Source organism: Delphinapterus leucas, chromosome 5 (assembly GCF_059928025.1).
Source record: "Delphinapterus leucas isolate spDelLeu-1000000601 "Yukka" chromosome 5, BTC_Dleu_Yukka2, whole genome shotgun sequence".
Lineage (NCBI taxonomy): Eukaryota > Metazoa > Chordata > Mammalia > Artiodactyla > Monodontidae > Delphinapterus > Delphinapterus leucas.
The window spans coordinates 62,807,703-62,835,356 of record NC_143133.1 but is presented as its reverse complement, the minus strand read 5'-3'; the positions used below and the strand labels follow the sequence as shown (position 1 = coordinate 62,835,356).

Sequence of the window (27,654 nt, the reverse complement as noted above, 5' to 3'; positions counted from 1 at the left end):
ACTCTGGGCAGCAGCAGCTCCCGTGCCTGCGGCCGGGGCAGTGACACTCGGCGCTGACCCTTCAGCCCTTCCTGCTCAGACCCCTCTGTAGAGTTTTCTTCGCAAACAGTGTAATTCAATGCTTGAACTGTTTTCAAACCATCTAATAACACTCTCTCCTCCCCCTTTCAATCTTCACTGCTCTCCATTACCCTTTCGGAAAAAACACAGTAAAGAATCAGGAGAAAAAGTGAAGCAGACTAATGATTTTCTTTTCATTTCCAGAGTAAGAAAAGTAAGAAACACAGAAATGTTTGGCAAGAAAGACTGAAGCCTACAGCTAAACATCTTGTAGTTTCTGTGACTCTTTTTTGGTAAACTAAGCAGGTAATTTTGAGGACTTTTAAAAAAAAATTATGGTATAAAACCTTCATGAAATCTCACTAATGATTTGTTTAACCAGGGAAAGGGTGTTTAGTATCAATTATTTTCAGTGCTTATTTTTTTTTTTTAGGGACGGAAAATAAAAATCAATTTGGGGGGCTTCCCTGGTGGCGCAGTGGTTGAGAGTCCGCCTGCCGATGCAGGGGATGTGGGTTCGTGACCCGGTCCGGGAAGATCCCACATGCCGCAGAGCGGCTGGGCCCATGAGCCATGGCCGCTGAGTCTGCGCGTCTGGAGCCTGTGCTCCGCAACGGGAGAGGCCACAACAGTGAGAGGCCCGCGTATCGCAAAAAAAAAAAAAAAAAAATCAATTTGGGGAGGTAGCTATGCAAAAATGGGGAGAGTAGTGAATATTTTAAGAACCTAGATTCTCCTAGTAAAGCCAAATGGTAAATTCCTTAAAAGTTCTTGTGGACAGAAGTAAATGATAATAAAAATCTAGTACCTTGGTGTGGGGGGAAGAGGAGGAGAGAAGATGACTCACTGCCCACTTAAAAAGCAAATTTTAGGTGGGCTTCCTAGGTGGCGTAGTGGTTGAGAATCCACCTGCTGATGCAGGGGACATGGGTTCGGGCCCTGGTCCGGGAAGATCCCACATGCCACAGAGCAACTAAGCCCGTGCGCCACAACTGCTGAGCCTGCGCTCTAGAGCCCGCGTGCCACAACTACTGAAGCCCACGCGCCTAGAGCCTGTGCTCCGCAACAAGAGAAGCCACCGCAGTGAGAAGCCCGCGCACCACAACAAAGAGTAGCCCCCCCGCTCACCACAACTAGAGAAAGCCCGCGCACAGCAGCAAAGACCCAATGCAGCCTAGAATAAATAAATTTGTTTTTTTAAAAAAAAGCAAATTTTAGGATTTCTAGAATCTAGATATACGAGTGGTCTGCCCAAAGCTGCCTAAAGTGACTCTCTCTTTTGTGAACAATCCCTTTAAGATGGTCTCTAATTCTAAAAACGAATCTAAAAAAGTGTAAGAATACATGTTTTTAAGCTATCAAGTGACTCAACATAAATGGTACTTTAAAACCACTTGGTATGTGATGACAATCAATTTTTTAATAACCTCTTCCTCCACAGTAAAAAGATAAAAAGAAGCTGAATTGTCAGAATTATTACTTCATCCCGAAGCAGGGGAAGCACACTGTACAAGAGCTGACTGCTCACAGCGTGTCACTCGGCTCCTATCCCTGCCAGGTCAAGGCAGCCTTTTACACTTTTTTAATTTTTAGTTTTTTAAATTGAAGTCTAATTGACAAGGCAGTTTTGAGACTTTGCACGTGAATATTCATTTAAAACTCTGACAGAGACAATCTTCTCGAAAAGTAAATCAAGTAAACGGGAGATGGTTTGAAATGTGACCCACCCTCAGTTACGGGGGCACAGCCGTGGGAAGATGACGCGGGGGGCGCGTGAGGACGGACCGTGGGTCGGCGACACAGAGGTGCCTTCGAGAGCACGCCGGCAGAGGAAGCGAAGAGCCACGGGTAGGGGAAGCGGAGCGAGAGGAGAAGATGCAGGCGAGACCTAGAAAGAGCAGTGGCCCAGGACTCCCGGGGGAGAAGTCTTAGGGAGCTCAGCGAGCAAGGCCCGGGCCACGGAGGTCGAGGAAGAAACATCTCTGGGCCCTGCGCCAGGCTCCTCGGCCCAGCCTGCAGCAAGTCTGCTCCAGGGGGAGCCTGGGGGGAGGGAATCGGATCTAAGCCCACAAGAAGGCATCGAGGCGAGGCCCTGATCATCAGAAGTTGAGCAGGTCCTGAAACTCCCGAAGCCTGATCCTCACTAAACTGAGAATGACAAATACCACCCTGTTTCCCGTAGAAGACCCGGGCATAAAAATGAGAAGAACCACCACGGAGCGACGACACACGGTTCCCCTCTAACTCGAGGACGCGGGTCGTGGCGAACAGACTCACACACACTCACCAAAGACTCTGGCTACGAACCCCAGGGGGAACTGCGAGGCAAACACTGTGAGGAACCAGGGCGCGGCGTAGAGGCTGGGGCCGATCTCGTGCTCCTCCAGGTGATTGTACAGGTCTCGGTGGTAGTCGTGGAGCAGCCTCGAGAGCTGGTACATCTGGATCTGCAGGGACACGCACACAGGGTCACCGTGGGAGAACAGCATCCACCCCACTCGGAGGTGGAAGGACCACGGAACTCTCTTCGCGGCTCCTGAGACCCCCCCTGCTCTCGCCCTCCGTCATCCAGCGAGTGCTGTGGCCAGGCAGGGGCTGGGCTGGGCCCGGGGCGCTCACGGCGGGGCTCCTCCGGCCACGGCCTTTCTTCTCACTGTTCCCTCGCGCTCCTTGGCTGGGAGAAGCTACGCATCTATCCTGAGGCAACATTTCGTAAACGCACATTCTTAGCAAAACCCAAAGCCAGGGGAATCTGAAGTAAAAAGGCAGCCTCTCGCCAACAGCGAAGTGAGAGCACAGATTCTGCAGAAGGATGCTACTGTATCTGTTCCCTAAGTTCCTGCTGAACGCCCTCCAAACCACTCAAGAGGCAGGACAAGTGTGACTTCTTCAGGTTTACAACACAGGAAAGTTAAAATAAGCTGACAAGCGTTTATCTCGAGATGGAGAAACCTTTTCCAACTGGGCTGGACGTGAGCTCAGGGGGCTCCCTCAGAGTGATGCGGCCCTGGCAGGAAGCCCATGAGGGTCCCGGGGCTCACAGCTGGCCTAGAGCCAGCCCCGACTGAGCAGTCCCTGGCCTGACCCCAGAGGAACAGTGACCTGGAGAGGGCGCTACAGCCGGATATGTACTGCCCACAACGGGAAAAACTGTTTCCGGGAGGCCAGACAACATAGTTCTCTCACGTACCAGCTGTGGCTCTTTTGTATCAAAAAGAAATCTAATCTCTAGGCCACCAGCCCAAACACAGCCGTGTGTATACTATACTACACACGACTTGTGTAATATACTATATCAGTATATACTGTTGTATACTATACTATACAAATCTGAAAAATTCCACTCTCTTCGATGGCAGGCGCACCTACATTAAATACGCTAACGGAGTTATGTAGGAAGAACCTGACAGCATGTGTGGCACGTGTTACGTAGGCCCAAATCTCCTAATGAACGGGATGGCTTCCTTCTATGGGATTTATGTTCACGCTGTCCACACACACAGGTGGAGGTGAAAGGATTTCTAGCCATGTTGTTCAATGCTCTGGAAGAGTCCTTGGCTCTAACGTACACTTTCTAAGGCTCTGAAATCAGAGTATCTTGCTGGTAAACAAACACGTAAACACATATTCCAACATTTAGGAATATCCTCAAAGCAGGATCCAGAGTTCTCCCCACCTCTGAAAGGCGGTGGTAGCAGCAATGGAACACACTGTTGTATGGGGTTTTCTTCTGACATGACCTGCCACCTGTCACTCATTCATTCAACAAATACGGACGAGGTACCCACTTCATCCCAGGCACTAGCCTAGGAACTAGGGACTCAGCCCCAAGACAGGTAAGACCCCTGCCCTCTCATGATATACGCTAAGGAGAGCCAGAAAATAAACAAGTAAATAAATAAGGAAACAAGATAATTTCAGGCAGTAAGTGTGTTATGCAAAAGGAATGAGACAGGATCACGTGACACAGCGAGCCAGGGTGGGTGGAAGAGGGGGGGGGACACGGCACCTGCGTGAACAGGTGATATCTGAGCTGGACATGGGATGGCAGGGGTTGAGGGGTAGGGATGGGATCCCCGGCAGAGGAAGGAGCAAATACACTGGGAGGTAGGAATCAGACCACCTGAAGGTGGTTTGACAAAGGGTAAAAGGGAGGGCACTCCGGAGTCAGACAGGCCTAGGTTTAAATCCCAGCTCTGCCACCTGCTAGCTGTGTGACCTGCTCAAATTACGTAACCTCTCTGAGCCTTAGCTTTCCCATCTCTAAATTGAGTTGACCAACAATGTCTTCCTGAAGTTTGAGGAGGTAAGTGCACATGCAACATTTGGTGTAAGGCCTAGCACAGAGTAACTTCTCAGCAGCGACAGATGTTACAGTGTTAACTGATGGTGGGACAGTTCCTTAAATATACCTGGAAAGGAATCATAAACATTTTAGAGTTCATCTTTATCAAAGACTTAAGGAACGCTCTCTACCTGTAAAATAATCATGTCTGGCCGATACTGTTTCCGCAGACCCACGTCAAACATCAGAAACTTGAGCATGTTGAATGCCTCTTCTTCGCCCATATGAAGCAGCAGAATGCCTGCTACAAAGCTGAGACCTTGGCAATAGCCTACTTCCTGGTCTAGAAGCGAGTAGGCCTTCAAAATGTTGTAAAGTGACAGCTGCCCCGCTCCTAGCTGAGCAGAGAAGTATGGATGTGTTGGAAAGGTTCGCCCTGTGAAGACAAAACACATTTGTTGCATTTTGAAAAAAAGAAAGCCTACTGAACCAGAAATCTGATGTGCTTTAGGTTAAAGCGACAGATCTTTCCAAGTGGGATCACGTCATCCATCAGCTCTATAAACAAGGTCAGCTGGTTGTTCTTGGAATAATGCTTGCAATTAAAAAATCAGCAATTAATCATGCTTTCAGGTGAAAGAAATGAGAACCGCCTTCGGGCCTGCAGATACCTGGACTTCCATCTAAAACAGGAAGAAGAGTGTCTATCCTCTGAACAGGAGTCTAGTGTCCAGATGAGCGGTCAGCTGTGGTTCTCTACCCAACCCCGCTCCAGCACACGCCCCGATCAGCTCTGCCCAGACTGCTCTTTTCCCTGCAAGTGCTTCACACCGCACGCACATTTCTCTTCTTTTAAACCATAGGCAGTGCTTTGAAACACAGTGGGGAGCAGTAGGTGTTTCCTTTTATACAAAACAATTACCTCTCAGCAAGAGGTTAAAATAAAACGCTCTCGACATCCCGATTTTCACAAAAAGCTGGTACTCAGATAAAGTTTAAAAAGACTTCTGTCCAGGAGGCTTGTGTGGTTGATACCTGTCAAATCCCACCTCCCCCTCTCCTTTTGGAATGTGACTGATGGGGAAGTGTGTTTCTAGGGAGCAGAAAAATGGCTGATTAAAGAGGTGCTCAGCCGGGGCCACGCCTGGACCCAGGTGAGAATTACGGCCTTGTCTGGATCAGCAAAGGCAGAAGTGCATGGAGGCCACGAGGGGAACATTCACCTTAATTATGTGGTCTCAGCAAAGGGAGGAGGATACATTCGTGTGTTCTTCCTCAGCCCCGTGAGAAAGCACTGAATCAATCCAGATCAGTTTACCTGAACTTGACTTAGGAGGGCAGCAATAGTCTTTGCCTGATTTCTTGTCCTGTGTTCATTTCTCTCTCGCTACTCTACCTCTCCCCGCAACAAACCTTCCTATACGCACCCTGCACAAGTCACCCCACTGCTGGAAAGCCATAGGGAGCAGTTTCTAAGTCTGCTCTCTGATTCGATGGTGTCCCTCCATTTCTGGACCTGTTCCAGTGTCCCGGCCAACCTGCCTATCGTGGGAGAGGCCGGACAGCGTCCCAGGGGAGGCACTGACAACGGGATACCCAGGAGAGCAGCAGCTGACAGGGTGGAGGGTGACCTGGAGCCCGAAGGGGGTCTCTAGCTCGCTGCTCAGTGTCCCCTCCCCCATGGCCTTTCGTGTGGCCACGACCAGATGGGAGGCACAGCCAGAAGGCAGGATACTGGGCAATACGGATTGTCCACCCAGGATGGAGAGCCGGAGAAGAGAAAAGTTACAATTACCTGAGGGCAGCACAAATGGATGTGCTGGAACCACGCCTAGAGGGTGGGGCAGGTTCCGGAACTAAGGCCCCAGCATGACTTGCTAAGTGTCATCGGGTACACTGTCTCCTCCTGGCTCAATGGGGCCAGCTCTGACAGCGTTTCTCCACCTAACCAGAGGAGGGGAAGGCTGCGTTGGTCTGCAGTGGACAAAGCCAAGACAGAGAAAAGCCATACAGTATGTCCTAGAGGGAACATGATATTCAGAGACTAAGAAGAGCAAGGTTCTAGAACTTTCTGCCACTGAGTAGTGGCCTGTAACTTGGGCAAACCACATCACCTCCGAAGTGGAAATAACGTGTCCAAGTTCATACAGGACCGTGTAAAGCTGAAATCCAGCAAAGCTAGAGAATATGGTTCACAAACTGTAAAACACTGCCCAACTACAAAGTCTATTATTCTCACTCCTTGGAGGAAAACATATTGCAAACCTGATTAGATTAACAGCTAATTTCGGAAAAGCCAGGAAAACAAAAAATCCTTGCAAACCCCAAATACCTCCAACCAATAAGCACTCTGTTCTTCTGGCCAGGATACGGATGTCACTTTTTTAAGAAAAACTGAAACGTGATTTGTGTTTGCTCTGCCCTACACACCTCTGCTGGGCCTTGAGTGAGTCACACTGTAGACTAAATTAAAAAGTGCAGACAAAACAACTGACTTGGCAAATACCACCTTGGTGAGAGGTGAGGGGGAAGCAATGGGCAAAGTTTGGAGGAACTTCTAGACGAGGCCTCCGTGAACCCAGCAGAGCCAGAGCCTGGCAGGCAGGGCACCTGGTCCACCACTGGACCTGGGCCAATATTCGGCTCTCCCAGTTCAAGGGAGGAGGGAAGGCTGGCCCTGGAGGAAGCCTGGAGAGACGCACAGATGTCACCTGGGAAACGCCCTGTTGGAAACAGAGCTTCTTTGGGACCTTGGGAGGGCACTGAGAAGGCATCCGAACTGGGGGCCGTGACTGGGAAAGAAGTGAGGTGGAGAGACAAGGCTGGCGCAGTCGGGGTGTGGCGTGGGGCTGCAGCTGGCCTTCGGGGTTGCAGAGGGTGAGGGTGGGAGACGGGCAGCGACGGAGAGGACATGAGTGCAGCCTGGCCCTGCCTGGGAAGGAGGAAAGGCCGAATCTCGGCTCTTGCAGACTCCGGGCCAACTAGAGGAGTGGCAGCCGCTGGCCCCTGGGCAGGGCGGTGCCTGAAGGTGGCTGCGCAAACACAGGTCCCCGGGGGACAGCCCTGCCCGAGCCCGTCGTGCTGCTGACGTGGCCTTTTCCTCCCTCTGCAGAAGAGTAACTGCATCTGAGCTACGGCAGGCAGAGGCCCAGTCCTGCGCGTGGAACAATGAGGAATATTTACTGAAAGAAAACTGAGAGAAGAGAGGAGTTAGGAGGAAACATCGTCCCCACCTCCTCCTCCCATCCCGGGTGGGGGCAGAGACCACGTGTGCTCCTTACTCCCTTTCAACCTCCTACCCGAAATTTATTTTCTTCTTCATTTCACATGATAGGAACATGTCACTTTTTCTGTTACTCACCACATGAGCAAACACTGCTACTGCCAATTCACAAAACTGCTTCCTTAGGGTCAGCGGGCCAAATGGGCTCCAGCCCCAGGCCTCACATTTTCACTGTCCCCAAGGCGCAATCACGGCCTGTCAGCATCACCCTGCACCCAGCCAGCCATCTCCTAGGAACGCATGGGGCTCCTGGGCAGAGGGCCTCAGGGATGGAGGGGCCTACTGCAGCACAGAGCCGGAGGGGGTTTAGGTCCTGGCACTCAGCTGTGTGACCACGGTCAACACTTGACCTCGCTGCGCTTCAGAGACTTTTCTCATTTCTTAAAGAGGATACAGGGCCAGTTTTCCAAGGCTGCTGTGAGGGTCACGTGAGACTGGGATGCCAGTGCGGGGCCTCACAGTCAACATCAAGAGATTTAGTAAGCATCTACTATGTGACAGGTTCTGTCCTAGGAGCTAGGGTACAATGGCAAATGGCCCCAGTCCAGCCCACAGAGGGAGGGCTGCATCCTACTGGGGAGAAAGGCAATAAAAAGGCACTGCCACATAACTAAGGGACAGTGGAGGGGGGGGGTTACAAGCACAGGCCTAGAGTCACACTGTTCAGTGGCACACCAGCCGTGTTACTTTGGACAAGTGACTTAACCTCTCTGCATTTCAATATTCTCAGCTCCAAACGAGGATAGAACAACACCTCCCTGATTGTGCTGTGAGGATTAAAGAAAAGATTTTAAGTAACTTCACCCAACATTTGGTCCAAGGTAAAGTTAAGTACTAGCTTTAAACACTAATGATAATTGTCATAATGATAAATGTGATAAGTACGCTGAGGGGAGTGAAGAGGGTGGGACAAGGCTTAGCAGAGGCACCTAACCCAACCTGAAGGTGGGAGAAGAGGCTATATCAGGGACAGCTTCTCAGGGATGACATTCCAACTTAGACCTGAAGAGGGACATTTACGAAATCTACCCTGACGAAGTGCCGTGTGGCTGGACAGAAAAGCCTCGGTACTGCCTGATCCGGCTCGCACCTCACACGGCTGGGAACTGTGCTGCCCCCTCCCGGGTGCAGGAACCCGGTGGGCCCAAAACACGGACCGGGGAGCCCCGGGGTGGCGGCAGCCAGCTGGAAGCAGGACCATGTGCCCTAGAAGCGGCAGGGCCGGGAGCCCACGGGGTTGCCCAGGAGCCCTGCTGCCAGCAGAGCCAGAGACGGAGGCCGCTGGGGGCGGAGCAGGCAGGAAAGGATGTCCCCACCTGGGGCTGCTGACAAGACAGAAGGCCTTCTGTCACCATGGCTACAGCCTGCCTCCACAAGTTCTCCACTGTGGCAACTGCAAAGGTACCCAAGACACCGTTTCCACCTTAGCGTTTTTAAAACTGCTCAAGAGACGAGGCGCCTCCCCGTTCCCAGAATAAAATCACCCAGGGTGCACTCACAAACTCCTTTCTCCAATTTTTCTAATAAATCCTGTTTGTAAACCGTAAAGACTAGGGAGTGGCTCCTGTAATTAAACGCAGCCTCAGCTCTGACACTTGTGTTTCCAGGATGTTCCTTGGGTTGACTGCAAAACCTCCTATCAATATCTGAGTCACTGAACTGAACCGTGGTCAGAACTGGCACCTCCACGCCAGCCACCCTCCATGCTGAGCAGAGGTAACAAGCCACCCGGCGCAGACGGAGGTTTCTTTATAGACCTGAGAAGACATTTGTGATGACTCCAGGGCTTTGTTAATCGAAAATCTCAGCAGCAAATTCTGGTTGCTAAACCTGAAGGCCGAGCACTAAATAACTCGGACAGTGTCTTCAGGCTTTTCAAGTGAGTGAAACTTCCATTTTCATGTCAAATCGACTGCAGGCTTACCGAGGTCGATGAGAATGGCGTGCTGGTGGGAGGTGAGCTGCTTTAAGAGCTCTTTGTATGGCGTGTCCTTTGGCTGCTGTTTACTGGGAAACGGGTGTTTTAGGTGGTATTGCTCTGCTAGGAATTTCCAGATTTCGCCCCGGTGATGTCGCGGCACACCTTCAAAAGCGGGGGTGGAAAAGAGAGAGAGGGGCTTCATGTACAGAATTCAACTTAACAATAAAAACAAGTTGTGCTTCAGTCCACTGATCCAACTTCTAGTTCCACTGTGAATTAACTGCATAGGAATGGAAATAAAGCAACCAGAATTCTGTCGTATTTGCTCCCTTCCTTCCTCCCTCCACACTCCCCGCCATTCTTCCCTCACCTCCCTGACCCCCTCCCACCTTTCGTAGTACATATCTAGGTACTATGTGCAGACTGTGCTAGACTCTGCGATAACCTGATGAATGACATGAACCCCTATAACTGGCACCAATTACTAACGTCCTTGGGAAATAACTGCAAGCATGTAAAATGACACTGCAAAATGGGATCTCAGGGACTTCCCTGGTGGCCCAGTGGTTAAGAATCCACCTTCCAATGCAGGGGACGTGGGTTCGATTCCTGGACGGGGAACTAAGATCCCACATGCCGCGGGGCAACTAGGCCCACGTGCCGCAACTACAGAGCCTGTACGCTGCAGCGGAGGATCCCACATGCCGCAACGAAGATCCCAACGAAGATCCCACGTGCCACAACTAAGACCTGACACAGCCCAAAATAAAAAATAAATAAGGAAAAAAAAATTTTTTTTAAGTTTAAAAAAACAAAAGTGAACTCAGAGAAGGGACAGATCCAAAGAGGTGAGTGTGGACGAAGGAGATCTAGGTTTCCTGGACTCCTTCACTCGTGCCAAGACTCAAGAGTGGGAGAAAGAAGAGAGAAGCCAATTCAGAGGAAGGGAACCAAGAGCGTTTCCACAGGTCTCCCTGGGCACACGGCACATGCAGGAGGGAGCAGGTGGCAGTCAGGCTGGAAGGGCTTTACTAGAGGCAAAACTGAGGGCAAGAAACCTGCACTTTATTTGGTAGCCGAAGGGAGCCACTCAATGTTTTTGAGTTGGGGAAGGAGTAGCCGAATCAAAGCTGAGATTCTGGAATACTGATTGGACGTCTTTCTGCAAGCGTGGGCTGGAGGAAGGGGCCAGTGGCTGCACAGGGGACAGTCTGCATGAACATGCCCTGGTGGGCATTCAACATGGACCTACAAACAAGAAAAATGATCTAAGAGCCTCTACCTAATGTTTTAGACGTGATTAACTTAAATACTCAAAGTAATTTTAAAATGTCTAAAACTAAGAAACGTCCTCTTAAAGTCAATGATGTTACTCAGGTCAAACCTCATTAGAAGAAGTGACTGTTTTGGATCAAAATTCTTGGGTTCGTGATTCCGCTGTTTCAAGGCCCAAACGTGGAAATGGGGAGACAAAGAAAACGGCAGGATAAGACACCAAACCCTCCTCATCTCTGAGGAGTGCTCTTCAGAGAAAAGGAGCCTCGTAATCAGGGATTAATCTCCCTTTCCATCCAGAAAAAAACCGTGAGCACTTTGTACCCTTCCCTGCCACTCGGACAGCCTACCCAGGAAGGTCATTTGCTAGTTTCCCCAGCCGTCTCTGAGAGCAGATCCTACTCCGGGAAAGAGCAGCAGCTAACCCTCCCTGTGAGGTGACCAGGCACCGTCACCATCCTGAACACGTTACATCATCCCCACAACCCGCTGAGGGAAATACGATGATGCTCCTGCTCCACATGGTGCAGATGGGGAAACAAAGGTCCCTTGCTGAGAAGAGGTGCCCCAGCTCGTTGCTGGCAACCCAGGGAAACTGACTGCCGTTTTCTCTCAAAGTTCTCACTGTCACACAAGCTGCTACTCAGATGGGTACTGAGGAAAATATCTTACGTTCCTACCTGGCAATTAATAATAAAATCATCATTTGTGAATCTGAACCAGAAAGCCAATTTCATTTATTACAGATTCACAGGAGCTGTTTAGAAAGCATCACTCAGCCATCTCTTGGAAATACTTACAGTCTAGTCAGTAATTTGGCTTTACACTATGGGAGAAACACAGGGACACACTTAACTGTGACCACATCCTACACGTTCTCTGAATGTTTAACTCGGAGCCAACTGGATGACCCTGTGTAGTGGGCTGAGTGGTGGCCTCCAAAAAGGTATGCCCACGTCCTGATCACCTGAGGCTGTGAATGTTACCTTATTTGGGAAAACGGTCTTTGCAGAGATAATTAAGTTAGGTAAAGACCTTGAAATGAGGCCATAACCCAGAATGACAATGTCTTTAGAAAAGAGTCACACAGAGGAGAAGACAAGAAGAGGAGGCGATATGCCCACAGAGGCAGAGACTGAAGTGACGCAGCCACGGTCAAGGAGTGCCGACAGCCACCAGAAGCTGGGAGAGGCCGAGGGCGACCCTGTCCACGCGCCCTGACTTCAGACTTCTGGCTTCCAGAACTAAGAAAACTTTCTGTTGTTTTAGCCACCAATTTTGTTATCATTTGTTATGGCAGCAACAGGAAACTAATCCACCCTGATATCTGCTTTTTTATACTGTTCTGTTTCTTTTCTCCTGCTCAGAGATGTATCTGGAGGGGTGGGGAGATGTACAGACACATACACACCTCATACTTCACACTGTATTAGCAACAAATGTGGGCTGAAAAACAGTCAGCATGTTACGTGATTAATAGTGGGGCTTTTCACAAAATATTTTTGTCACACTGGGAAATTTCCCAAGTTATGAGATGAACAATTTCCCCTTATTACTAAATCATTCCCATTATCTTATCAAACCTTTATTTTGGGGAGGAAAAAAATACTGGCCGTCCCTGGACAGTACCACATATTCTGGTGTTTAAGAGAAAGCTTAGATTTTACGATTTAAAAACAAAGGGTCATGCAAATCGGTGCCAATGTGTTTGCTAAGAATGACCTGGAACAGCCTTCCGCACGCTCGTTTTTGCCTCCACTCCTAACCCCAGAAAGAAACCTGGCAGTGGACTGGGCGCGCAGGCAGGAAGCCACCCTCCCCCCAGATGTAAATACTTTTTAATTTTTACTCACTTTAGAAGTAATATATGCTCCCTATTTAAACGTGAGAAAAACAAACAAACCTTCTGAAAATACAGGAGGTATAAAGAAGAAAGTGAAAAACCATTCATAACTAGAGGGGACATATAATTCACCACCCAAAGCGGGAAGCTTTTGAAAGCGAAGGGGAGGAAGGCTATTAATTACTGGACAGGTTGTAAAGCAGGGCTATGCCGGGTAACCCGGATGGATGGCCATCCTGTCTACAACTCAGGTTATCTGCAAACACGTCAAGGATGTCTTTCTACATATACACATATGGAGATACACAGCTGTACATGAGGCCACGCTGTCCTTTCTCATTTAACGATTGACCTCAGAAACCTTTTACTGCCGTCAATATGAATCTGCTGCGTTATTTTCAAGGAATGTGACATACGTGTGGTCACGCAGTTGGGGTTTTTCGGGTTCTGCTTTGTTTTTTGGCCATTAAACACTGCCACAATCTGCACTCTTCCCACTGCAGTACATTTTTGACTGATTCATTTCTAGAACGGGTTTCTATACGTGGCAGTGCTGGGTCAAAGGTGAGCAGAGTTTGCTTCTGGCCCATATTGCCAACTGCTCAGGTAGCCTCTTTGCAATCCCACTCCTAGAAAAGTACGCTCCAGATTATAAAGTTCTACACCTTGATACCTTTAGAGAAATCCTTTAAAACCAAAGTAAACTTTGAATTATTTAAAATTCCCTAGAATTATTCCTCCTTCTCCCAAGTTGACACCCTAAAATCCTGCCACCTTGATCGAACTTTAACTTGGGATGTTTATAAATCTCTTTATTTCCGTCACTTAGGGGTCTCATTAAGAGGAGAGGCCTTCTTAGCCACACGGCGTCTTTTATTTCAAGGGCTGCAAAGTAACTGGAGAGCTGGAATCCAAACCCGAGCCTACCTGCCTGAAGTCCGGGCTGGACACTATGTTACCTCCTGAGAGCATCCAGACAGAAGGCACACAGTTCACTGTCAGTTTACTATTTCACTCAGCTTATCATCACATCATTACCCAGTTTGTAGGCAACTAAGCCCTTAGGTATTCTTTTGTCTTCTTCCTCTTTCCTTAATTAACCTAATTAAGAGGAATCATGAAAGGTAATGAAACTCACATCAATTAACTAAGACATCTGGAAACAGATTAGGTAAAGACATGATAAGTAGGAGAGAGATGGCCACCGAAAATGGACTTAAAAATTATTTTTTATTCCATACTTCTCCCCAGTCATCAGTGAGGGGTGAGGCCGGCTGGACTGATTCCCAGTTAAGCTCACCTTGCCCAACAGCCGAGTGCATTTTTTCCATGTCAAACTTAATTTTTGATCTTCCTGGAGTGGTAAGCATCTTTTCCCACACTGTAGTTACTTCTTTAAGACAAGGAGTGATTTCTTCATAATCAAGCTTTAGGCGCTTGTTCAGCAAATCATTCTCAGAGGCTAGAACAGACAATTTAAGAGCACGTTAGTGAATGCTACAGCTCCGTGTCTCCTACTTCACAGCACAGCTGCCTGCTCATCACCACCGCTGAGACGTCAAGCGGCTACAAGCCAGCTTAACAGGTCCAAGGTAAAGACACGGTTCCTGCCGCACCACAGCTTCCTTACCTTGGAAGAAGCTAAACACCTAGGAGGCATCCTTGATTCCTCTTAGTCCTTCACCCCCAATGGATTCTGCTGGCTCTACTGCTAAAATACACCCCACACCTATCCAATTCTACCCATCTCCACAGCTACCCTATTAACCAGAGACATCTCAAGGGCAGGAGCTATGTGTTGGAATTCCCAGCGCCTGGCATGACGAGCTCTCAACAAAACTTCATCTAAACTACGATAGGCTCTCCGAGGACAGTTCCTTCTTATTTAGAGCCAAACCTCCTTTAAGTAGCTTCTACCCTTCGTCACATTTCTGCTGCCTGGGGCTGAACAGAATAAATCTACCCATTTCATGTGGCATCTCCTCAAATATATGAAGATAGCTATTATTTCCTACCAAACTTATTCAGCTTACAGCTGCATTAAGAATTATACCTAAATTACCAAACTTGGGGGGGGGGGCGGGGGCAGGGGATCTAAGAAGGATTAAAACTGACCACCTCACTCCCACCTAAAACCACTAAATCCTATTCAGACAAGGTGGTAATGTTGTCAGCCCCCATATCCACTCCACAACCTATCTCCGATCTAGACTGAGTTTATTGGGAAAGCAGGTAGGATACATAGCTCAGCATAAGCCAACATACAGGCTTCTGCAGAGCTGTAAACTTGTCTTCTTTATGATAATAATAAACACTATATGTCTTAAGTACTCTATATTTAGTAACATTTAATCTTTTTTTCTCTTTTCCTTTCTTTCTTTTTTTTTATTGGGGTACAGTTGCTTTACAACGTTGTGTTAGTTTCTGCCGTACAACGAAGTGAATCAGCAATATGTACACACATATCCCCTCCCTCTTGGACCTCCCTCCCACCTCACCCCCCATCCCGCCCACCTAGGTCATCACAGAGCACCACGCTGAGCTCCCTGTGTTATACAGCAGGTTCCCACTAGCTATTTTACTCATGGTAGTGTATATATGTCAATCCTAATCTCCCAATTTGTCCCAACTCCGTTCCCCCGCCCCGTGTGCACGCATCTGTTTTCTATGTCTGCGTCTCTAGTCCTGCCCTGCAAATAGGTTTATCTGTAGCATTTTTCTAATCTTCAGGACGCTGTGAGGCAGGGTATCTTTGGATGAGAAGACTGAGCCCCTCCCCCAAGGCCCAAGCAGGAGGCGGAATGGGCCTGGGCCCCTTGCCTTTCTCCACCACACTGCAGAACTTGCTGTGATTAATTATACACGTTTTCTGAGACTAGGCAGGTATCAATTAGGGGCCTTAATTGTTTGATAGAATCCAGTAGAGCTATCTGGACCTAGACTTTTCTTTGTGTGAAAGAGTCTCAATGCAAATTTTATCTCTTTAACAGATATAGGGCCATTCAGACTTCTTTTCCTTCTTATTTCAGTTGTGATAAATTGCACCTTCCAATAAGTTTGTCCATTTCATCTAAGCTGTTAAGTTTACTGGCGAAGAGTTCTTAGTCCCAGAGACACTAAGTCAGTGGACACCTCGCACAATCTGCTCTCCCCCCATCCCACAAATCCATACTCCTCCGCCCCAACTTTTATTCTGGAGGAGACCAAGGCTGAGCAGGTTCATTACTTTGTCCAGGGCCGCAGAATCAGGATGTGCTGGGTGCAGGATTTTTGCACCCTGGATTATTTTCTAAATAGGAAATTACAGCTATTTCACTGAGTTGCTCCTGTGAGGATTAAGTGAGATGAAATATACCAACCATCTACAAGATGTCTGCTAATTAGCAAGTGCTCCACAAATTACCAAAAATATAAAAGCAAAAAAAAATCGAAATAATGTTGCTTTACAAACCAAGTGCTGATAACATGAAATATTTTCTTTTTCCCCATTAGAAACTGAGCAAATGATAATAACTCAAAGAATCTGGCTAATGCTAACCTGACAGTAAGATCTTAGTCATCTTATGCATGTTTTCTGTACTTAACTGACCCAGTTACCGCCTTTAAGAGTACAAACGCATCAAAAGATGGCGCTGAAAAGGGCTGCAGAGATCCCTCGTCCAGCCTCTCACTTCATGGACACAGAAACTGAAGTTCAAAGTGAGCAAGGGACCTGCCCAAGGTGATTTACTAGCTGGTGGGTGGCCAGGAGACTCTAGGCCTACTGCTGCCTCCTTCTCATCTTCTGTGATTTTTCATCTTCTGTCTTCATTCTTTTCCTTCTTACTTTGAAGAACACATTTTCAAGGTCCTACTAAATAATTCCCTGCGTGTATGTGGAGTTCAAATTTTTAAAAAATGTCAACCCTCAATTTCTCTCAGCTTCTCATCTACACATAGTAGATGCCGTTAGAGCTGAGCTAACCCTTGTGGCACATAAGGTTCAGGACCAGCCCTGCCAAACAGTGACTGCAAGCAGTACAAGGCTCTTGGGGCCAAATGTACATTTCTCTGGCAGTGAATTCTGCTGTGAGCACGTCTGGATACTAAAGAGTCCAGAAAGCAACAAGAGGAACCTCCTCTGAAGTCAACAGAACAGAAATATCTGGCCAGAAAATGCAGCTGAAAAGGCTTATTAAGCTATGTATTTTGCTGTTGGCCCAAGCAACAGCCTGCCGTTTCAGTATCCTGACAACACTGCTCCCTAAACCAGTGGCCTCCAAAACGCCTTATCAAGCAAGGCAGATGGTACAACCCCACAACAAACATCAAGGCTCTAAGGCAAGAACTTGAGATACAAGACCAAACTCTTCTATTAAATAAGTGTCTGCAAACCCACGTTTAAGAGTTTCTGGGGCTAGGAGAAACCAGGACTAAATGAGATCAAAATGTTAACTTTGCAAAAGAGTCATCTAATCGCCATTGAACGTGAATGTGAGCTACAACCTGGACTGCAGACTAATAATGTTCAGGTCTGATTATGTCACCGCACAGGGTGTGCTGTGGCTGCCTGTCCCAGTTCTGCTCTTTTAGCAACTGCCTTCACGGACAAAATGCTCTTCCAACTGCCACCATCTCCTGAAAACTTAGAAAGGGAAGGAAGGCTAAGAGGCTGGGAGTCTCAGTAATTAAATGACGCCCAAACTTGTAGAGATTTTAGAAAAACTGCACTCAATATCTAACTTTTTTTTTATAACCAACGTGTAGTACTTGTTTAACTAGGAAAACCTTTTAAAAATATCTTCAGTGATAATCAATTAAAACTCAAAATTCACTGTGTTATCGTTATGCCGATGTAGTATCTGCAACATTAAATTATATGACTCAGTCTAATAAGCAGTATAGTGCTGACCAAAACCCATGGTTGTGGTGAGTCACCCTGCTGTCCTGCGTCAGGCTGCTCCATCGTCATTTATAATGGGGGAAATGGCCTTGCAGAGGGTGCTGCAGAGGACTGAGGGCCGGGGAGAGAGGCCATGCATTTCAGCCCCAGCACCACTGAAAATTAGCTGTTTAACTTTTGAGGAAATCACAATTCAGCTTCCAATGGTCTACAATGAAGTGAAACAGATTTAGATGACGTGGTTTGATTCTTTCTTGAATGCAGTGCTCCCGGAATAGTAATAAATATTTGATCCGTATATTCAAAAGCCAGGAAAAAGGCTTAACCATAGGAAGAACCTCCTCCTATATGTTCCTCTCATTTCTTTCCCAAAAAGCATGCAATTCAGCCTGAATTCTTGATCAACTGCAAGCGCCACTTCCAGCTGCAATTTAACCTTCCTTTGAAAGTAACTGAAAAAAAAAAAAAAAAGCGATAAAATGACTGCCTCTCTAGTGCACTCCTGGTTGGTTCTTGTCAAATCTTGCCTCTGTATTTAATGATTCTGTGCCCCCCATGCCACCCCAACAAAACTTACTACATGTTTTTAGGCCATTCATGATCAGGCTCTTATTGCTGATTAGTTTTCTCAGCAATACAGGTACTGTACACACTGACACGCTTCCTAAACGATATTAGCAAGTTTATTACGCTTTCACCACCAAGATAAGCATATGTTGGACCTGACAGAGCTAAGGAGAGGAATAAATTCAAACAGCAAAAATAAGAGACCACACAGGACGGAACTCTGCTGGATGAAACAAGGAAGCAGCAAATGAGGACGCTGGCAAGGGCTAGTGAACATAGGGCAAGGTGTTCTAGGTACCCTAGGAAACTCTTCCCTGCCCATTCTAGTCTGCCTGGTCACCATTTACATGGCTTTACAAAAGCTTTGCCACTGTGGCAATCTGATCTTGTCTCATCAGTCACAGTCACGATTCCTCCCAACACTCCCAAGAAGCCAGCCAGCGTCCTTCCCATTTTACAACTGTGCCCTGATCTTCCGTAGCTGCCATCTGCAAGAAGACGGGCCAGGAAAAGCATTAAGGTTTATGACCTACATGATGAATATAAGTGCCTTTTTACCTTTCAACAAAAATCCCCACCAACATACACATGATTATAAGCGCGGTGCTCCAAAGCTGTCATTTAGTCGATGGAACACTCAGCGATGCCATCACTATTAAATCTCTTTTAGACACCTGCTTTTAGAATTACCTTCAAGAACATACAGGAAAATGGTAGAAAAACAGACTTGGAAGAAAACTTAGCATTCACTGCTCTAAACTCCCCTCGCCATGGCATCCCTTTCCATAGCAGCCTCATGGGATGAGCTGTCTCTCTCAGCTTCAATACTGGGTACTGGAGAGCCCACTACACCCGTAAGTAGACAATTCCAACCGCTCAACTACTCTCTTATCAAAAGGTCTTATTACTTTGTACTTGACTCTTGTTTTTGGTCAAAGATGACATATTTATATGGACAATGAACCTTAGTCACCAGATTTGGTGTCTTAACTTTCAGCTCTATACAAACATCACAATAAAAGATGAAGCTCTGCAATCAAGGCGGAAGTTAATTCCAGAATTGCTCTGGACAGGGCCCCCATGTACTACTTGTATAGCCTCCCTTTTAAAGAGTATGTTCGGACTTCCCAACCAAAATCCTCCTTATTTTATATCCAGGCAGCTCTCTGCACTCCAAGACCCGTGCTCTTTGCAGTATACCACCCAGGGTACATACAACTCAGCTCCTTAGCTACTTTGCAAATAATATTTATTCGTTCAAATGACTATGGAAACAGGAAATGAACAGAATCTAAACTTTCAAAGTTCATGGCTTATTTTGACACTAACATAACCCTGGGCTTCTCTGAGCATTAGAGCATTTCCTCTTCAGGCTATACCCGCCTTCTTGAGTTGTCACCAGGATTAAATGAGTGTGTCCTTATAAAACCTTGTTATCAGTACAGGTACAGCTCAGCTAACGTGAAGTCTTAGTTCTCTATTTTTCAGGTTGCCTGCCACTCACTAAAAACGCACATAGAGTGAGGTTATGAACTTTAATGATTTAGGTAGGATCAGTTCATACCTAGTACCAGGCAAAGACTACAGTTGAGGACAAAGCAGGGGGAGAGAGAGAAAGAAGAAAACAAAAAACACTTTTCAGAGAGTTAAAGCTTACATTTGAAGGATGTCTCTCAGAAGATTTAATTTAATATAATTGGCGAGATTATCATTAAATCTCTAGAAAGTGAAAAGTACTAACTTTGCTTTGGAAAAGTAACAGGTATTTAATATGCATGTGTGTATGTATGTATGTTAGAGTACCTTGCCTTTCTCTTTTTTTTTTTTAAAAGAATAACACGCTTATGTCTGATACGCTTCACTTTAGAGCCAGGACAAATTAAATCAACATCAGGCCTGTTAAATATAAAAAGTGGCAAACCAACCTTGCAGCTTCTGATTTTCCTTCTCCATCCTGAGGAGCAGTATCTGTTGTAGAATGGCCTTTTGCCACAGCTCTCGAAGTTCACGAGATGTCCTTTTCTTTTCCTCTGGGACAGGGCCAAAGGGTCCATCTTCACAAACTGGTTCTAGAGGAGATAGTGGGGGAAGCTCTCCCAGCTCTGAATAATCTGGGGAGGAAAAAGGACATTTCAGAATGGTCATTTTTCTTTTTTTTCCTTTTTCTTCCTCTTTATTTTGTTTTCTTTTTTTAAGTACAGTCGCTGTACAATATTATATAAGTTACAGGTGTATAATATAGTGATTCACAATTTTTACAATTTTTTTTTAATTAATTTATTTTTTATTGGAGTATAGTTGCTTTACAGTGTTGTGTTAGTTTCTGCTCTACAGCAAAGTGAATCAGTTATACATATATATATCCCCTCTTTTTTAGATTTCCTTCCCATTTAGGTCACCACAGAGCACTGAGCAGAGTTCCCTGTGCTATACAGTAGGTTCTCATTAGTTATCTATTTTATACATAGTAGTGTATATATGTCAATCCCAACCTCCCAATTCATCCCAATCTTCCTCCCCCCCCTTGGTAACCGTAAGTTTGTTTTCTAATCTGTGTGATTCACCATTTTTAAAGCTTATACTCCATTTATAGTTAATATAAAATATCGGCTATACTCCCTGTGTTGTACAATATATCCTTGTAGCTTATTTTATACATAATAGTTTGTAGCCCTATTCCTCTTCCCCCTCATTCCCCCCCCCCGCTGATAACCACTAGTTTGTTCTCTATCTGTGCGTCTGCTTCCTTTTTGTTATATTCACTTGTTTGTTGTATTTTCTGGATTCTACATAAGTGAGATCATACAGTATTTGTCTTTCTCTGTCTGACTTATTTCACTTAGCATAATGCCCTCCAAGTCCATCCGTGTTGCTGCAAATGGCAAAAATTCATTCTTTTTTATGACTGAATAGTATTCCACTGTACACATATATACCACAGCCAGAATGGTCATTTTTCAATAAAAATTTATATTTAAACATAGTGTCTGATCAGAAAATTCTGCTTATTCAGATATTACACAATGGTATCACCAAATCTAAAAATCAAGTTTCAATATGCATTGAAAAAACTACACCTGAGCCACAAACATCAAACAAATTATACATCAAATAGTAATAAGCAAAAGTCGCATCAGCTGAGGAAATGTTCAAAGATATCTACTTTGTAAGGTATACTACTTTATCTTCTTCTGAGTTAATGACTGTATTACTGATAACAACAGCAAGCATTCATACAGTGCTCTATACCAGACTGTTCTGAGGGTTTTATATATAATAATTTATTTAACACTCAACCACCCTAACATGTAGGTACTGTAACTATTCAGTTTTAAAGAGAAGCAAACTAAAGCACAGGAGTTCACGTGCCTTGCCCAATGCCACACAGCTGGAAAATCGTAGAGCCAGGGTTGGAACCCAAGCAGTCTGGCTTTTATGTACATTCTTAACCACTGTGTTGTATATAAGGCCAGGTGTTTTTAAAAAAGATTAAAACTTACTTAACAGCCAAGAGTAACTGTGACCATTAATAAACCCTCTACCAAGTGCTGGGCACCATGCCAGGTGTTTTATATGGACAGACTCATTTCATCCTGATGCCAACTCCAGAAGGCAAGTATTAGCCTGAAGAGAAAACTATGGTTCAGAGAAGCCAAGTAATTTGCCCAGGGTGAGACAATGAATAAGTTCATGCTTTCTGTAGATACCCCTACAATTTAGATATGCCTACAATTCAAATGTCTCCTATGCCATCAATTTTGAAATTTCTATTTCTTAGTTGAAATCTCTTTACAGTTCAGGAATTTGTGCCTTTCCCAACTGCAGACACTCTGCTGCTGGTACAGTGTTGTTGTATCTCACTAATACCTTATGGACACGCACAGAGACCATCCCACCGGTTCACTATGAAACTAGCGAAGTTCCCACACACAAGTGGACCTCATCTGACACAGTGCATTCTTAACACATGCCGTGAAAAGCCCCGCACAGGCAACCTGAGTCTCACAACTGCCCCACCCCGTAAGACAATACACTGTCTCTTCCATTCAACATCTCCAACACAATTCCATGTTATGACTAATTTATAGAACAGTCATCACCATTGCTCTTTATCTAAAGCTAGGTTTGTTTTCCTGCTACAAAATCAAGTACAAGCTACAAAATGTTTAATTTCCTAACGTAACTTGTCCATCTTAACTCCCCTTGAAAGTACAGGATCTTTAAACAAATGATAAGCCATTAAGAATGCCTTATAATCTCTGTAAGCATTTAAATGCTTATCATCACATTTTTATTTATGTTTATTTCATTATGACCCTGTTAAACAAATGAATTAAAATTCTACTTCTTTTGGAGGTAAGAAATAGACCGTTTATGCACGTTACAGGAGGATGCTCACGTGTAATGGTCAATATAAAAGCAAGAATTAAAATTGTCTATATTGTATGATCTCAATTTTGTAAGTATTATGAGAGGCAGTACAGTTCTGTGACTAATAGGGTCAGGCTCTGGAGCCTGGCTGCCTGGTTTTTAATCGAGACTCTGCATTTATGGATTTTGTGATCTTTAGCAAGTTGCTTAATCTCTTTGTGCCTCAATTTCCCAATCTGTTAAGTGGGAATAACAGCACCTCCCTCAGAGTGGTGTTATAGGAACTGAGTTAATACATACCATACAAACCACCTAAAACAGGGTCCAACGCACAGTAATACAGTGAACATTAGCTCTTATTGTTTGCTATCACATATTCACTAAGGGCACAGAAAAAAATACTGGAAGGAAATGCATCAAAATTTAGTCACTCAACATTGTAAGCTCTGAGAAGGCTAGAACCTTGCCACCTTGTCGACGGGGGTCTGTCCAACACCAAGCAGTCCCTGGCACCCAGCAGATGCTTGATAAATAATTGTTGAATAAAAGAAGAGATAGGTAGGTACCGGGATTGGTGTGCTTGCCGTTCTTCTTTGTATTTCCTGTATTTTCTAAATGTGTGACAACAAACATTTTTATCATCAAAAAATTAAAGAAAATGCAAACGTGTTCTGATTTAAATCAAAGATTAAAAAATGTTCTCTTGCAAAACACTTAGAAGACAAGTCACCCCTCACAACCTGTATACTTAGGATGACTCACTATTGAACACAATATAGTCTAAATTAATCCCTTTTGCAAAAGGAACTTTAGTCAGTATTCCTATTTAATCTTACTCTGCAGCTTGAAGTCTTCTACTTGAGCCCTTTCCCTTTATTTTGTTTTTGTTTTGTTTTCTTCTTTTACCATCTTGGCTGTTGAAAGACGGTAAACCATCACAACCACATGAGAGGTGTCACAACCACCTCATGAGATAGGTGATGTTATCCCCTTTCTACAGCCGAAATAACTAAGGTGCAGTGAGGTTTTGTAACACGGTCAAGGTCACACCTCTGCTAAGAGTCAGAGCCACAATCTGAACCAAGGTATATTTTCCTCCAAAGTAAAAAATGCTTACCCAGTGCCTCTAACTTCCAGATGCACAAACATCACGTGGGTATCGTGCTGAAATGCAGATTTTGACTCAGTCTGAGGGGAGCCTGAGAGTCTGCATTTCCATTAAGTGCCCAGGTGATGCCACTATTGCTGGTCTCAAAACATACTCCCAACAGCGGGCTCCACATCACATTTTTACTCTTCACTCCCTCACGTAACCTTAGGCACTTATTATCGTGACAGCTCTTCATTTTCTTTCGCTGTGACTGCTAGAACCCAGTCCAAATGCTGCTGTCAGCTGCCTGAATTCAGGCCTTCACACATGGTCAGAGTGCGTCCCAATCTTGGTCAGGGTGCCAAGGCCCACTGCAGAATACAAAGACGGATTAGGGGCACTAGTGTTAATTTCACCTCTGAATTAACTAAATAAAGGCTAATCCACTGTAAAGGTCAGCAACTAAACCTAACAACTTACAGCAGGCTTTCCCTATCCAGCACTACTGACACTTCGGGCTGGCTGATTCTTTGTCACGGGGGACTGTTCTGTGCACTGTAGCATGTTTCTCCGCATCCCTGGGCACCACCTACTAGATGACGATAATATCCGCCCATGCCAGCAGCGACAATCAAAAACGCCCAGACATCGCTAAATGTCCCCTGGGGAGAAGGGGGAACAAAATCATCCCCAGTGAGAACCTGAATCAGAACAAAACACCCATCACTTACTTTCTCCTAACCCTGGGAAGGGGTAAAATATATCCCCTTTGCCCAAGTTTATTTTACGTGGTAACAATTATGGATGTTATAGTCTATAATTAACAATTTTTAAAAATATACTATCTTTTGTTCATATTAAGAGTAGCCTAGTTACAAAGTAGTTAGTGACTTACAAGAGGGGGATAGTTAAATACCTGTTTATTCTAAATGTGGCCCGGCTAATCTTATCAATGCCCAAAGACCCAGATTTGGGACAAGGCTATAGCTCTGTGATCAGTCCTCTTTCACATGTGCGTGCGCATACGTGTTTGGGGTGCAGTCTTATGAGATGTGTACTCATGTACACAGGGGGTTGAATGGAGCGGCAGGGTGAGGATTACAACGTGAAAATGTTGGACAGCTGTTGACTGAGAACCTTGTTCTAATAATAAATATGTTCACTGTTTGAACTTGGATAATTCCTAAGCCATTTTACACTAGTATTTGTTGAGTCTCTTATATGTACCCAGGATGTGATGTGCTCAGTGGTCTAAGAAAGGCTTTGCTGTTTCTAACAATCTCCAGAACAACAGTGGGGCTCTGGCTTCTGTCCTCGACTTCTATTCTTGCTGAGAGGCAGCCAGCTAGGGGCTCAGGTGGAAGAGCGCGCCTTAGTGCAGCAGAGGCTGAGCAGGGGCCTGCCCCACCCCTCTTTGTAAACCTCTGTAAATGCGTACGCCTTTTGGGTTCCAGTCCCTCGGGGCAAAATGTGAGAGGTGACATTCACCACCAACTGCCCCAACTGTGGGGACCACAGGCACCGACAGACAGCTTTATAAAGTCTGCAGAGCCACAAAACCACAGGGTTGCAGGAACAGGTCAGCCTGGGATTGGCTTTTACTATTCTGACATCTCCTGTAATGACAGGATGTAGAAGGCTTAAATTACGTAGACTCTCAGAAACAATGGCCTTCAGTGGGTTCTAAGAATTTTAAAACCAGCCATAATTCAGGGGCCCTAAGAGACAACTGCCTGCATCTAAATCACTGCTGTGACATTCTCAATAGAGTCGTAAATATGACCTCTGCTGGTGTGTCAATATCGCAGATGCCGAACTGCTCTCTGACCGCTCCGTGCTGCTGTGTCCTCTCTGCACACATGTGTGTGGGGAAGAGCGTGACATCACACTGCTGGTGTGACAGGGCAGGAGGAAAAGGAACATGCACATGGCCTCACACCTGTCCAGCCTCCGGCTCTGCAAAGTCTGGAATACAGGGCTCCTTTCCTATGTTTTCACAAGACACTGATACCAAGGTTGAACTGCAGTTCTCTTCCCTTTAAACATACAACATTAAATCACGCGTCAGGTGCCCTGTAAGAAAGAGAAGCCCCAGGAAGAAAATGAAGAGACAGATCCTTATTCTCCAATATGCCGCTTTTTTCTGTTATCCCACAACAGAGCAGGTTAAAACTCTCGCCATTCCTCCTGAAAAATCCTGGTCTCCCATGGCAGAAGAAAAAGAAAACGTTTAAAATTCCAGTTATTCTCAAACTTCTGTTTGAACGACATGAATAGACCTTGGAAACAAGAATTAAAACTGAACATTAAATCTCTGGAGAAAAGTTAACAACAGCAGGGATTAACATCTACAGCACCTGTTGTTACCAAGAGCTGAAGAAAATTTCTCAAAAAAACAAAGTAAAATGAATGTGTAGATTTAAGAAAGAAATAGGCAATCCTCGAATGAATGCCGTCCAACTGTTTACAAAGTGCAAACTTTACCTCTACTACAACGGAACATAGATGCCAGGAGAGCAGAGATTTCTGCGGTCCCTGCCGTATCCCGTGCCTGGGAAACAGCAGAGGCACATGGAAAAGTCATGAACAAACAGATTCATTTACCCGAGATCTCTCCACACTCTGACTACTTTTGATGTTTTATGGAAAATAACCCAAAAACAATAACCTCGCTATTTTTCTACAGTTGCATTATATCATGGTCTAGCTACAGGAAAACATAATTTTTAAATAATAACATTCTTTTTTTAAAAGAAATATTTCTAAGTTTTTTTCACCTGCTGCTAGAAATCCAGATATGAACATGCCACAGTCCCTCAAATTTCAAGCAGGGTGATTGGGAGAAGTACACAAGTGCTGAGAAATACAAAGAAAGTATTCTAGAAGTTCAGCAAAGAAAACGAATTTCTCCTGTGTACCATGTCAAGGGCATAGGCCCTGGAGCCAGATACCTGCGATCAAATCCCTGCTCCACCACTCATCTAGCTACTTAACCTCAAACAGGTGGTTTGAACACCTTATACCTGTATCCTCACCTGCAAAATCTGCATTCCAGTGCCTCTCAGAGGATTAGTGTGAGCATTAATTAGGCAAACGTGGAAAAAAAGATAAGCCTGGCACATAGCAAGCATTCGATAAAATGTCAGCTATCATTCTTCTTATCAGCATCAGGTTTTAGGAACTGGTAGTTGTTCTTTAAGGACAAGTAAAATTCAGACAGGTGGAAATGACGGGCGCCATGCCTGGTAAAGGGAGCAGCATCACGGGGTATGCAGGTGAATATCAGTTATCATGCACGGACCCATTCTGCTAATGACCAGATGGTGCACGTGCAAACAGAAGAGAAGAATATGGTCAGGCCCAGACTACAGACAGCAATGACTGCCTGGTTCCTTTAGGTATTAATTAGTGGGAATCATGGAAGATTTGGGGTTTTTACAGTTTTCAAAAGAAAATGTATTTCATTTATGCATTCTTTAGCGTTGGAAAGATATCCCGGTCAGCAGGGAATGGAGAGCTTGGTGGATGCGACAAGTGAAGGGCTATTATGAAACAATGTGAAAAAGTGCTAGGGTTGGGGGATAAGCTCTGAAGACAGAAGAGCGAGCCTAACTCTGCCTGAGACGGGGTGCAGCAGGGTGGGGATGGGGGTGGTGAGGGGATGTAATGGGGAGGCAGGCACACAAGTTTTTTTTTAGAAAAACAGACAAGAAATGCAGAAACTAAAAACAGCAGCAAGAGCCCTGCAGATCTTTATCCCTATGCCCTCCCAAATTAGCCATCTGGGGTGAGTTTCCAAGGCTCTATTAAGATGCGTTTTGTGCTCAGCCTGGCGAGGAGCTGTGACAACAGCTCACAGCTCGAGGGGAAGCAGGAAGGCGCAGGGCGGGGACGGGGGGGGGGGGGTGTGTGGGGGTGGGGGGGGGGAAACCCAGGGAGGAGAGCCAGACAGAGGCACGGAGATGACTGGAGGGAAGGCGTACAGCGGGCGCTCCTGGGAGCCGGAGGTGGGGGGGTGGGGGTTGGGGGGGGCGGGCAGCCGACAGCGCCCCCCGCTCCCTCCCTCCCTCCCTCCCT

The 27,654-nt window shown here is 45.8% G+C and overlaps 1 protein-coding gene across 7 annotated transcripts in view; it reads right to left on the bottom strand.

The window, feature by feature from the left end:
- Positions 1-27,654, bottom strand: part of TBC1D1 (TBC1 domain family member 1) — a 222,984-nt gene that overhangs the window by 16,724 nt on the left and 178,606 nt on the right. For all 7 annotated transcript variants that reach the window (XM_089911773.1, XM_089911775.1, XM_022566225.2 and 4 more), the window contains 5 exons: positions 20,042-20,227; positions 13,968-14,129; positions 9,553-9,711; positions 4,537-4,781; positions 2,348-2,507 (listed from right to left, as the gene is read on the bottom strand). In XM_089911773.1, coding sequence (XP_089767899.1) covers positions 2,348-2,507; positions 4,537-4,781; positions 9,553-9,711; positions 13,968-14,129; positions 20,042-20,227 — 912 coding nt within the window. The remainder of the gene's footprint in view (positions 1-2,347; positions 2,508-4,536; positions 4,782-9,552; positions 9,712-13,967; positions 14,130-20,041; positions 20,228-27,654) is intronic.